Source organism: Stylophora pistillata, chromosome 12, assembly GCF_964205215.1.
Source record: "Stylophora pistillata chromosome 12, jaStyPist1.2, whole genome shotgun sequence".
NCBI lineage: Eukaryota > Metazoa > Cnidaria > Anthozoa > Scleractinia > Pocilloporidae > Stylophora > Stylophora pistillata.
The window spans coordinates 28550624-28562597 of record NC_142530.1 but is presented as its reverse complement, the minus strand read 5'-3'; the positions used below and the strand labels follow the sequence as shown (position 1 = coordinate 28562597).

At 38.8% G+C, this 11974-nt stretch overlaps 1 protein-coding gene across 1 annotated transcript; it reads right to left on the bottom strand.

Moving 5' to 3' along the window:
* Nucleotides 1–6199: 6199 nt before the first annotated feature.
* LOC148719524 (TNF receptor-associated factor 5-like) lies at nucleotides 6200–11830 on the bottom strand. The gene is made up of 5 exons (XM_088740790.1): nucleotides 11689–11830; nucleotides 7899–8363; nucleotides 7602–7782; nucleotides 7320–7525; nucleotides 6200–7059 (listed from the first exon to the last, which is right to left on the bottom strand). The coding sequence occupies exons 1-5, from the start codon at nucleotides 11739–11741 to the stop codon at nucleotides 6882–6884; spliced, it is 1083 nt and encodes a 360-aa protein (XP_088596916.1). The 5' UTR covers nucleotides 11742–11830; the 3' UTR covers nucleotides 6200–6881.
* Nucleotides 11831–11974: the final 144 nt, after the last annotated feature.

Genomic DNA, 11974 nt, shown 5'->3' with positions numbered 1-11974 from the left:
CAAAAATCCTCATATTTACAAGCACTTAAGTAATTTTCTAAGCTGCAAGCCTAAATATTCAGCCGGGTTATTTTATTATTTTTTCTCTTATTGTGAATGAGAGTTTGAAAAACATAGTTAAGTATCACTGTGCTCAGAAGTGTTACCTCCAGGTCGAGGTTTTCGAGACACAAGTTTGCTTTAAAAGGTTGCTACTTTTGGCTACTTAAGTAAAAAGGAAAGGAATTGCGTTGCAAGGTGATGGAATGGTTTAAAAAATCTCGCTATAAACCATAGGTTGCTTTATTTGAGTTTAAAAAAGTGTACATAATTTTATAGTGAACGTAAAGATGAGACCTTTAATTTCTTATATCGAAATCAAGTGAAGAACTTAAGTGAAAATAAGGGATACAAGTATTCCCCTGCGTAGTTCACCATCAAATTTTTACGTTTTACAATAAAATAAGGATTACTAAAGTTCTTGTCTGTGTTAGGTCCCATTCGAGCGAAGTTTTAATCAAGTGTAGATTAAAGTGTATCCTTCTTTACCCGAAATGACTACACCTGACCCGGGGTTTTCATGCTTTGAGAAAACTTCTGTTTCCAATATATTTGCTCCTACTTCTTTTATACCTTCCCTTTGAATTCTATCGCTGAAACTTAAAAACGTACGAAGTACTCACCCAATGATCAAGGTTCTTGCAAAGACACCACTACCCGCCATCGTCCTCCTCAATCAGTGTTTGACTCGTTCCCAGTCTTTCTCGTTATTACTCTAACCGCGCTCGACAAAAATTCGAGCTCCATTAGTTATCGAGCTCGATTAGTTATCGAGCTCGATAAGTTATCGAGCTCGATAAGTTATGGAGCTCGATAAGTTATGGAGCTCGATTAGCAATCGTACTCGATTAGTAATCGAGCTCGACTTGTAGTTATCGAGCTCGATTATAAAACGTGGTTTGCTCATCGAGCAGGAATGGTAATCGAGTACGGCAAATGCATATCGAGCTCGGTTGCCCAGGAACAAAATGTGATCCTCGTACTCGATAACTTATCGAGCTTGATAACTTATCGAGCTCGATAACTAATCGAGCTCGACAAAGCTCGTTTATCGAGCTCGGTTACAGAACTGACGAGAAAGACTGGTGGAGAGTAGAGTCTTATGGAGTGCGATGGGGTTTGGAAAAAAACCTCGATACCAACGGTGTTTACTTCATAAGTTTTTTAAGGAGATTCAGACACAGGATTCATAGAAAGGATATGAAGTAAGAGTGGAGAATATTGAAAATCAATTTTCCCATGCTGCCGTTTTTGTTTAGGCGATTCTCTTCCCCAAATATCAGGACGCCCTTTTTATCGCTTGCGCGCGTTCCTGCTTTTTCTGCAACAACGTGCATTGAGATATTATTGAACTTTTACTGTAAATCTTTAAAGGGTAAATAAAGAACGGAAAACCTAGACATGCATATGAAGCAGTAAAAAAAACTGGATATCGCCGCACCCTTTTTCCTACTCACAACAGCGTCATCTATCGATACAACAACATTAAATCGCACTCTAGTTTTAAAATGCTACTATTTTTGCTCCTTCAATTACGATTGAATCACCAATCTCTTAAACTTTCAATCACATTTTATTTTTGAACACTCTGAATTGTTCGGCGTTAAACACTTCCAAAATAAAGACAAACCATCACCCCAGTGACTTTTGTAGGTGCTTTGAAAACGTCATTTTGCTCTCTGAATCCAACAAAGGCTTTGCCTCTATCCATGAAAATGAATAAACTATCTTTTTTCCCCATTATTATAATAGTCACCTACGGCAAAAAACGCATTGCAGCTAGATGATGCGTGTAGTAAAGCCCTTATCATCCCGTCAAAAAAATGTTACAAGAGAAATCAACATCGGGGAATTCGAAAAGATCTGTTTTAAAAGTGAGTTAAAATTCAAGGTAAAGTCGCACATTTTAAAAGTGCGTCTTTTCGTCAGAAAATCTTTCTGGACCAGTGTGGTCAATAGACCTAACCTATGAAACACTTTGCAACATAGTCATGGACAGAGCTTAATTGTTTATCTAACTTTCTCTCAAAACCTGAAAGTAAAACCCGTAGCTTATTTACAAAACCGGATTTTGAACTAGATACTGATTGGCTAAAACGGCCAAAAAGGCTGCATTGATTTCTGAGGGGCTCCCGTTCTTCCCTCCTTATCCTCCAGCGTGTTGACTGGTCCAGTTTTAAAATTTTCCAGCAGGATTCGATTTCTTGGGTGTCAACCCCATAGTGACTGAGTCAACGAAGTTAAGTCGGTGGACAATCATTTGATGTGCAGTTATGTTGTTAATTCTTTGGTCCATCTGCCGGAAGGAGGGCCAGTAATCCGAGTGCACTTCGGATCTAGGGCGGTGGCCATATCTCGTCTTTCCACTATCGGGAAGTGGTCTTATGCAGGTGAATTTTGTATCGTAACAATTCTAAAAACCCATGTCTCCCTTCGTGCACGTCTTCCCCTATTGTACTGAAATATTGAAAATAGTAGATATATTTGAGATGGATTTTGTCCCATCAATATCTTTATTTAGGCGTTATCCTAGCTATGCATATATGTGTAATTTATCATTCGCCTGTATGAAATAATTTTGATGTTAAAGCGCCCTGAGTACTTTTTGTTGTCACATTTCCACCTTCTTCAGCTTGCGAACCACATGTCCCAGAATATCAAGGAACAATGAGATTATGAAAATATTTACATTTAAAAATCTTTAGACAATGTCTGCTCTAGTATATACTATGTCAGTGATTCTTTTTTAACTCTTTTATTCCAGTAACGGTTATCACAATTTTTGTGTGCCAATAATGGGTGAGTTGCTCGGAGATGCATAGCAAAGGATGCTCGGATTTTGAGTGCAGGCCGATCAGAGCGATCTTACGACGCTATTTACTGTTTCAGTATATACTTGAGAAAATAGAGATTTCAACCTTTGATAAGTGGTTGAACTCGCTCTCGTTGCATTTTACCACGTTCCCAGGTCCACCAAAGCGTGCGACTGGCCTTTCCTAAAGGTGTTTCGAGCAGCCATCCTGTAAGGGTCTACCAATCTTGCTGTTCAAGCATGCATTTAAATCAGAGAAGAAATAAACCATGAACTTCCTCTCTTTCCCAGGTCCACCAAGGGGCAGAATTGGCCTATCCTAAAGGAATCTCGAGCAGTCATCCTGTAAGGGTCTACTAATCTTGGTGTTCAAGCATGTATTCAAATCCAGGAAAGCCTGGAAATTCGTTGCTGGGAATCCTAAGCAGAGAAGAAATAAAACTCGTGCAGGGGTTTACCAAGTGGCACTCTGGGTAACTCCTCGAAAAACTGTTTGATCTCACACCTCTTTTCTTGCATCTTCTGCAACGCCTGTACAGCATTAAAAAGGAAAGACCCTTTAACGGTTTTGAACAAATTAAGATGGCCGGCTTAAACTTTGTGCATAAGCATTCTTTTCCCCTGAACATATAGACGCGTATAAGATACGACTTTTATGGTGGATTCTCTTGCTTCGAGAATTTTTGAATCAACATAAAGGAGGCCTTCCACATCGAATGGGAAAAGTGCAGTCTACAACAGCACCTGAGTACGTCGATAATTATTATTGTAATCCACAATACTTTTAGTGTTGTTTTGAGTTTGTTTTTTAGTTTTTATTTATCGCGTAGGCGTCAATCCAATTTGTGCTACGAACAGCGAGCAGACGCACGTAAAATTTGTTACTATATAAGATGATAGAGATAGATTAAAGGACGTTTGTGCCAATGCACGCACACGATGAAAGAAGGACTAAAGCGCCCTTTCCCCGTTATTGTTTTTCAATTAATACAAAGTACATTTACGTCAGCCCCGCGCGTTAAGATGGTCGCTGCGTTAAAAAAAAAAAAAAAAAGAAATCCAACGAAATGAGGTTTATCCATAATTGACGGTGCCCACTAAAAAGGAGACGTTGCAATATTTGTGTGCACGAACTAAAAACAATTCATTACCATTTAAATGGAAATGCGACTTTTGGGCACATGCTCAATTCTTTAATTATAAGCGGAAAGGAATTGTACAAAATAATTTCTTTATTATCTCGTGCTGCAAAAAATTGATACCCTCGCTCGCAATTTAAAGCCTGGCATCTTTGGAGAACGCTTTCAGTTTAATCTCTTAAATAGGCCGAGGTGATTACCGAATTAGTCCCATTTTAAGTTTGGGTTGAATGTTTCATGGAATCTGCAAAAAATTAACTTCGTGTCGTTGCAACAGTGTTCGGCAACCGACCTACCGGCGTTGAGGTTGAACTCGTCAAAAAAAAATTCATAAATGAATAATAGTAATGATATTAAAAAGATGCACCAAATAGTGGAGTGTTCCTATTGGGTGATAGTTCGAAAGTTTAAAGAATAAAATTATGGCCACTTTACGGCTGGCGGTTTTTTTCTCCTTACGCCGGTTACCATAAATATTTTTACTCTTAACATTTTTTTTACGACTACTGTTTAAAAGCTTTATCGTGGGCCCTGCTCTAAAGCTGCATACTGACGTAAGGACTTACCATTTTCTTCTTCTCCTTGTTGGAGTCTACTCAGCTAGCAATAGCGAATAACGATCTAAATTTCAATGATTCTGTGACTTTCTTCAGTTTCCTAAATGACTATTTCGCACTTATGCAAATTACCTCTTTTTCACACGGTTGTTTAGAACAAAATGAATAGAACCTCTTTAGCTGACCGTAAATCATTGCTAAGCACAAGGTAAAACAGCCTATTATTTCAACTTGCGACTTCCTCATTACTGCCTCGCGCAAGGTAAGTTTGATTATTTTTCATCTTCTGTTATAATGGCGAAGTGTGTTTGCCGTTGTCACAACAGAAAACAGGACAGTTTGTAATTACAGTTATTACAACGATTACTAAAAATTTAGGTTTTGTTCATAAAAACGTTGGGTTGTTATGTACTTTCATTTAGGACGGAATATATTATTTGTATGTGGTGAAAATATTATCTGCGTGTGCATGTCCTATAACTCCCCTGTTCCCGCGCTTTTTGATCTTACATTCTGCTGTCGCCTATCAAAAATGGACGCCCGTAATAAAAACGTTATTATTTAAACGCTGGTAAATTTACTAGTTGACGAAAGAAACAGACCTGACTTCGAACATACCTAAAGGGAAAACATACCCTATTGATAGGGGTAGGAAACTTCTTAACTGACTGACGTGACTGACAAACTGGCTACCATGAAAACTACCAAAGCTAGCTTTTTGTATTTCTAAAGGTAGAAAATTTGCACGATCAAATCTGTTGAACTCACCGATCATTTTTTTCTTAATTAACGACAAGTTGTGAAGAAAAAAAGTGTTTGTTTCTTGAGTCACAACAATTGACGATACCCTCACGGCTCCCAAACAACAACAACGCTCAGTAAATTAAGGCATTTCTTGTAATATCAGCATGGATACGGACCGACTTAACTGACAAACCTGACTGGCAAACTGGCTACTGTAAAAAATTCGCGGCCCGTATATCTGACGGAAGAGAACTTATTTGTTCAAATCGGTTGATCTGACCGACCTTCTTTCCTAATTAAAAAAGATTTGTAAAGAAACAAAGTCATTGTTTATCGATTCACTGCAATTATCATTTATCCTACGGCCCTCAAAATACAATAACGCGCAATAGATTAAGGCCTTCTTTTGTAACATCCGTTTACAGGATTTTTCAACTCTGATACACTAATATGGGAAAGTAAACTGAGACTACCGAATGTGTACTTATATTCTTTCCAATGCTAGAGACGACACGCTTCGGAAGAAATAAAGGAGAAATCACAACAATAAGTCTTCCTTTGTGCTGCCCACTAGTCTCCTTTGAGAAAAAAACTACTTTTAATTCATGTTATGCAAGGCAAGGTTTTTATTTTTTCGCTTTTTTTATTATTATAGCCATATCGTTTCTCCCCCACCCTAGCATCAGCACTGCACTGATGAGGCCCAGAAGACCGAAACGGTACTGTCTGCAGTTAGTTATATATATTGTTTTATTTTGTTTTTTAACAAATTCAAATTCGTGTCAGACTGGGGTGGTGCGAGGCTACGTGTCGGCTTTTATTCGGTGTGGGATGCCTTTCATTCTTTTACCAAACCGGTTATAGCGTCTGCGACAATGGGACCAGGGTATTCAGAGAACAAGGAAAAATGAATTTATCAAATTATTTATTATCACGTGAAACACAGTGCAGCAAACGAACAAATCTAGCTTACTCATACTGAACAGAGGTAAATTGACAATTCTGTTTCCCATTTATCTTGAAAAAAAAAACAATTTGACTAAAAAACCTAACCTTTTTTTATATCGCCTAAAAAAGATTTACTATCAGAGCACCACTCTCTACATTTGTCCTCGTAGCTATCTTTCCTTCCATAACGTCATTATCGAGAACATTTTTCTTCAAGTGTACTTCTGTTTCCCACAGGCATTTTTCCAAATGTACACAACTTAACTAAACTGGTGGCTGACTGGAAAACTCAAGTTATTTAGCTTCCAGACTCTCTATTTTCTAAATTCGTCACTTGTTACTAACCCTAAAAAACAACAAAGTTTTGACATCAAAACAACTGCGTCAAGTGATCTTTTCCAATTAGTAATGTTACAGATAAGAGCTAAGAGAGGTATTACATACAGCGAAAAAAGCGGAAGATCTCCACGAAGAAGCACTTAAACTTTTTTCCATTCAAAGTTATTTCTTAAATTTCATTGTTAGTTTGTTCTATGCTTATCACATCGCCTACGATCCTTTTTGTTCTAGTGCATAAACGACTTCCATTTTTTGCGTTATCATTTGCGACCTTGTTAACTCTCCTAGTTAATAAATGGAAATCTACTTGTCTTCTTTTAAAAGATAATATGTCAAGACAAACTTGACAATCATAACGTCTTCTCGGTCCACGTGATCCAGTTCACAGAGCGGGATATTTGCTGCTACTTCCCCCTCTCTTATCTCCCTCGCTGAGAAAGGGAAAACCTTCTCCTCGCGGGAATCAGGCATCAGTACTATTCTGTTGACATGAAGCATAAAGTCATTACTGTGGAGAATCATGATAAGGTTTATTTTATTTTTGACAGTTTTCAGGTTCGGAGACATGGTTTTAGATTTCCTCACTCCTATATGGAAAATTAACGATATTGATAGTTGTCGTAAAATACGTCACCTATATGCAAGTACTTTGGCTTATCAGCAACGATCATTTATCCTCTGCACAGCGTTGCAGATTCAAGAGTGAGAATCTATCCTTTATGATAAAGATGAGTCCCTCACCTCGTTCCCACTACCACTGCCGTCACTGCGGACACCAGCTCCAAGGAGAGTCCCGCAAATCGCAGATGCGCCCTCCACCGGTTCCCATTCCAGCACCTGTACTCAGTGCTGAATAGGTGCGGCCCCTTGACGTCACTCCATTTCTCTCCCTTCCAGCGGAAGGAGAACACTCCTCTTTCTTCCAAAATCCATTTTGGTTTCGCTCTCTGAAATGAAACCGAATGTTCAGTTCATGTTAATATGATATCTTTTCTCATTATTTTTAAAATTCAAGCATCTCACCTGGAAATGCATCAGGCCCCGCAGACGCTGGACCTCTCCTTCCTGCAGAACACTGTGGGTTGCGGCTGCATTTTTCGAGTGCTGTGACATGTTCTTCTGTTTTATGATAGCAGTGCAGCCAGTCACCGCACAGCGAACCGCTCCTTCTGGGCACTCGCTTAAATGCAGTGTTAAGTGGAGTCTGCAAAAGAATCAAAATTAGGGGGAGCTGGCTGGCTAATGCAACTTTTGGATATTTTATTGGCCTTAAATAGTCATTTTACTATTGATTTCTTAATTAAACAGATAATATCTTACCGTGGAAGGCTTGTTCCGCAGCTTAGAGGGCATAGTACTCTCTTGTTAGAGCAAAGGGAAGCGGTATGCTCCTCGAAGGATTCCCTTGTTATTTTTCTACCGCATTCCTGGCAAGGGAGCTTGTGCTTTGCACACTGCGCAGTGTGTGCTGCCATCCTCTCCCTTGCCACCACCTCTCCACACCCATCATTGGCACACGGCATCGGAAACTTTCCACATGTTTGTAAGTGCTGCTCGTGCTCGTGAAATTTTCCTGTCCATAGACAGCCGCTCTTATTGCACTTGACATCAAAATTTCCCAGGATGTCGTCGAGTGCGATATTGACGTGAAGGGTACCTGTTCCTATCGGTGCTTTACAAAGTGGGCATTTTGGGAAAGTCTCAATGCCCATGAGAGTCGCAAGGCAGTGTCGACAGCCTGTATGCCCACATGCCAGAGTCACAGGTTTAACCATTGTCGATAGGCTTCAAATTAACAGACAATAAAGAGAGTTTAGTACACACTATTGCAAAACTAGTGTTGACAGGTCAAGTAATTCCCTTCAAAAATACCCCTGCTAGCAAGGAATTCAGTTCGAAAAGTTGTCGAAGGAAAGTGGAATTTAATCATGGAGTAATGATTCCTTACTCAGAGTTACAACAAACGCAGAACATAAATCTTAATGTTTTAAGGCTTCATAGTTTACTTCTGTTCCTAGACACATTGCTATCATTTCGTCTAATTGGTCAAATTCCTGTTGAAGGAGCAACATTTCTCTCATCTTAGAAAGACAACTGGTGAAGTATAAACCATTTCAGCTCGATCACAGAAGTAAGCAAGTTTGCATTAATGATTTTCATTGCCTTGATATTTAAACATCCCGTCCTTTTGCCTGAAGATTATTACAATTTCGCTCATGATCTCTTTTTCCCAGAAAATGCGAATATAGTTCCGCAGTTAAAAAGAACTTCTGCCTTCTGAATGCCCTGAATGCTGTCAGTTGTTCTCCTTAAACGTCATGTTTAGCCTTTGTATTTTGAATTCGCAATTTTTTTTCTCAAAGAAGCTGCGTGGTATTGTTTGCTTTAATGCTGATTTTTAAGTGCGACTTCAAACCGGAAATCCAAACATAAAGAGCCACGAAAATTTTTATTCTCGTCAGGCATAAGGGGGTCTAATTTCTTATCTGTTTTGAAATGTTCAACTCGACACCGAGCTTGGTTTGAAAACCAGCGCATTTTGAAGTTCAGAGTTATGGTGGTTGCTTGACATACAGCTCCGCGTTGTTGAAAAATATAGACTTATCTGTTATAAAAAGTTCTTTTGTACATTTTTTTGGGTTCAGTTGAGATAATCAGAGGGCTAGATAGCCAAATTTAAATTCAGACTTTTTGCACTATTTTCCGGCCGCAATTTTAGTGAACCAAAGATACACCCACCACAATTGCGACTCCATACTAGGCTCTTTAAATTTGCGCAAAACATTTCGACGAATATCTCAAGTTTGGAAACCAAAGAGACCTAAAAATTAGAGAGTTATTTCTTAACCTATCTCCTATAACATTGAAATTTCTTAACGAATGCACTGAAGATCTATCTGTCGATGCGTGACAGCGAAAACAAGCAGTTGCTGACAGATAAAAATCATCGCAATAATAAGAAAACAAAAAAAGACTTACCATACAGAACAGTTAAATAGCGCGCCGGGAAGAGAAGTAAACTCAAAATGCTCATGAGACATAGCGAATCTGGCAATGAATAAGGCAGCGGAGTGATCTAGTCCAAGCGAGATCTGCTTTTAATTTGTTGAAATTACCAAGATTAACTGATAAGTAAACGATATATATCACCTTGTGGACCTCAATGGGAAATGTGTATTCCCTGGACAATTTGACACGTATTCATCAATAACAATTGATACTGATCTGGTAGCAATCGATCCGCGAAGTGACAGTTACCCATGCATGGTCTCAAGTTCCTGTTCAAACAATAAAGTTTCCATTCTGCGTGTACGGGTGTCTATGTGTGCACACCACTTCCTAGAAAAGGGTCACTTGCCCGTTTGATGTAATTAAAGAACAATCGGACGATTAAAAAATTGCGTTTGGTGCATTTGCGGAAAACGATCCCAAAATTGTTTAACTATCAATGTAAGTGTCCCGTAGCGACAGGCCTATGTGACATGGGTGTGCCGTGAAACAAAAGCCTTTAATTAAGACATAAATCATATACACGTCGGTCAGTTTCATTTTCGGCGTGGTTTCGCGTCATCGAAGGACATCAATTAGTGTAGCAAGCACTTAAGTCTTTTAGATTAAGCCTTCAACTCTACGAGATGAACCGCAGTAAGCGCGCTTTCCAAAGAACTGTTGTCTTTCTGGATAAACGGCACAGAAGCGTGCCAAACAAGACTGAGCTGGGCAGGCTCACTACCGCCAAGCGGATTTCTGATTTATCATTTACAAAGAACGACAGCTCTTCCCAAATCGGAGAATTACTGGTGAGAGCATTTCCTCCCCTTACAGGAAAAGACCTTAGCAGGTAAGTGCTGCTCCCTACATAATCTGTATCGTAGGCTAGAAAAATGGTTCCAGGGAAAAGAATGAGAAGTACCGTAATAAAATAAGCGAAATGCCGAAAAGAGGCGAGATTGGATGTAAACGTGAATGAAAGAAAACTAAGGTTGCTGTAATATATATTCCTTTAGATGTCTTGCAATTACTAATAACATTGAGAATTTTTCGCCAAGTGAGAGGATTTATTGCATTTAAAATTGGTTACAAGGCAACACTTCGAACAACTTGCCAGTTTGCAATCATTTGTGACGTGATAAAAAAATGAAATGAAATGTTGGCCCATTTTATTAAGAACATCTCAGATGATAATCTTCCTTGTACCAGTGCACATTGAATTATTTAAACTTACAATACTCTTTTTCATGTGACATACTGTGCAATCTTTCTCTCATTGCTACAATCTAAAGCAAATACCACTAAAACAAATGTTACAGTGCATGCGAAATTAATGTATGTACCTTGCAGAAATAAACCAGAGTTAAATTCAATTCAACAGAAAAATTAGTGTGGGTAACTACAATCACCTTTCTGTCATTACTTTATTACACTAGCTTGGAAATAATAACATCGTATGCGAGAGGGCATGCAATGAGGACAGTGGCAACTGGCCTTCAAAGTGGCGTGCAGCTCATGAACCACTTTGGTGGAAGTAGAAAGAAAAAGATCTTTATATTTTTACCAAGTCAAGGTCTGTGTATATTTGAAATGTTACTTATGTCAACCAAACCTTACATCTGCACAATGTGTTTCAGTTGTTATCGTCAAATGGAGCATAATTATGTCTTGGGCAATCTTTCTGTCATAATTTTAATTCAATTTAGCTTTCTATGAACTTATATTTATGCTCGATACTTTATTTACTTAATATCTAAGTAAGGTGTCTTTCCCTGCAGCCTTGCAACTTCTAGCACAAATTAATAGGAAAATAACAAACCTCCGGTACTACACAGAACTTTCAGAAGAAATTGGTCATTTGTTACCTCATCACCCTAGGAATAGTGATGTGCATGACTACTGCAATTTTCCAAATATTAATAGAGTAGCAGAGGCTGGCTTTATCAAAATGCATACCTTAACATGAAACAATTCAAAGGTTGATGGCCTTTATGTCATAATTGTATCCACAAACACTTGCAACAGTCTTCTAAAAGCCCATTTCCAGTCAAATTTATAAAAAATTTATAGATTATAGACATTTGATCACCAAATGTGCATGCATAACCTGTTCTCTCACCACAGCTCTGTCATCTTCCACTTCATCATCAGCATCCACTTCCACATCTTCATTGTCCACAGTCAGTTTACCACCCACATCTGGAGCCTCTTCAACACCTTCAGCATCTCCAACCCTTGTACCACCAACATCTACAGCCACTTCTACATCTTCTTCATCAACAGTCAATTTACCACCAACATCTACAGCTACTTCAACATCTCCACCATCTGCAGTCACTTTACCACCAACATCTACAGCTACTTCAACATCTCCATCATCCACAGTCACTTTACCATCCACATCT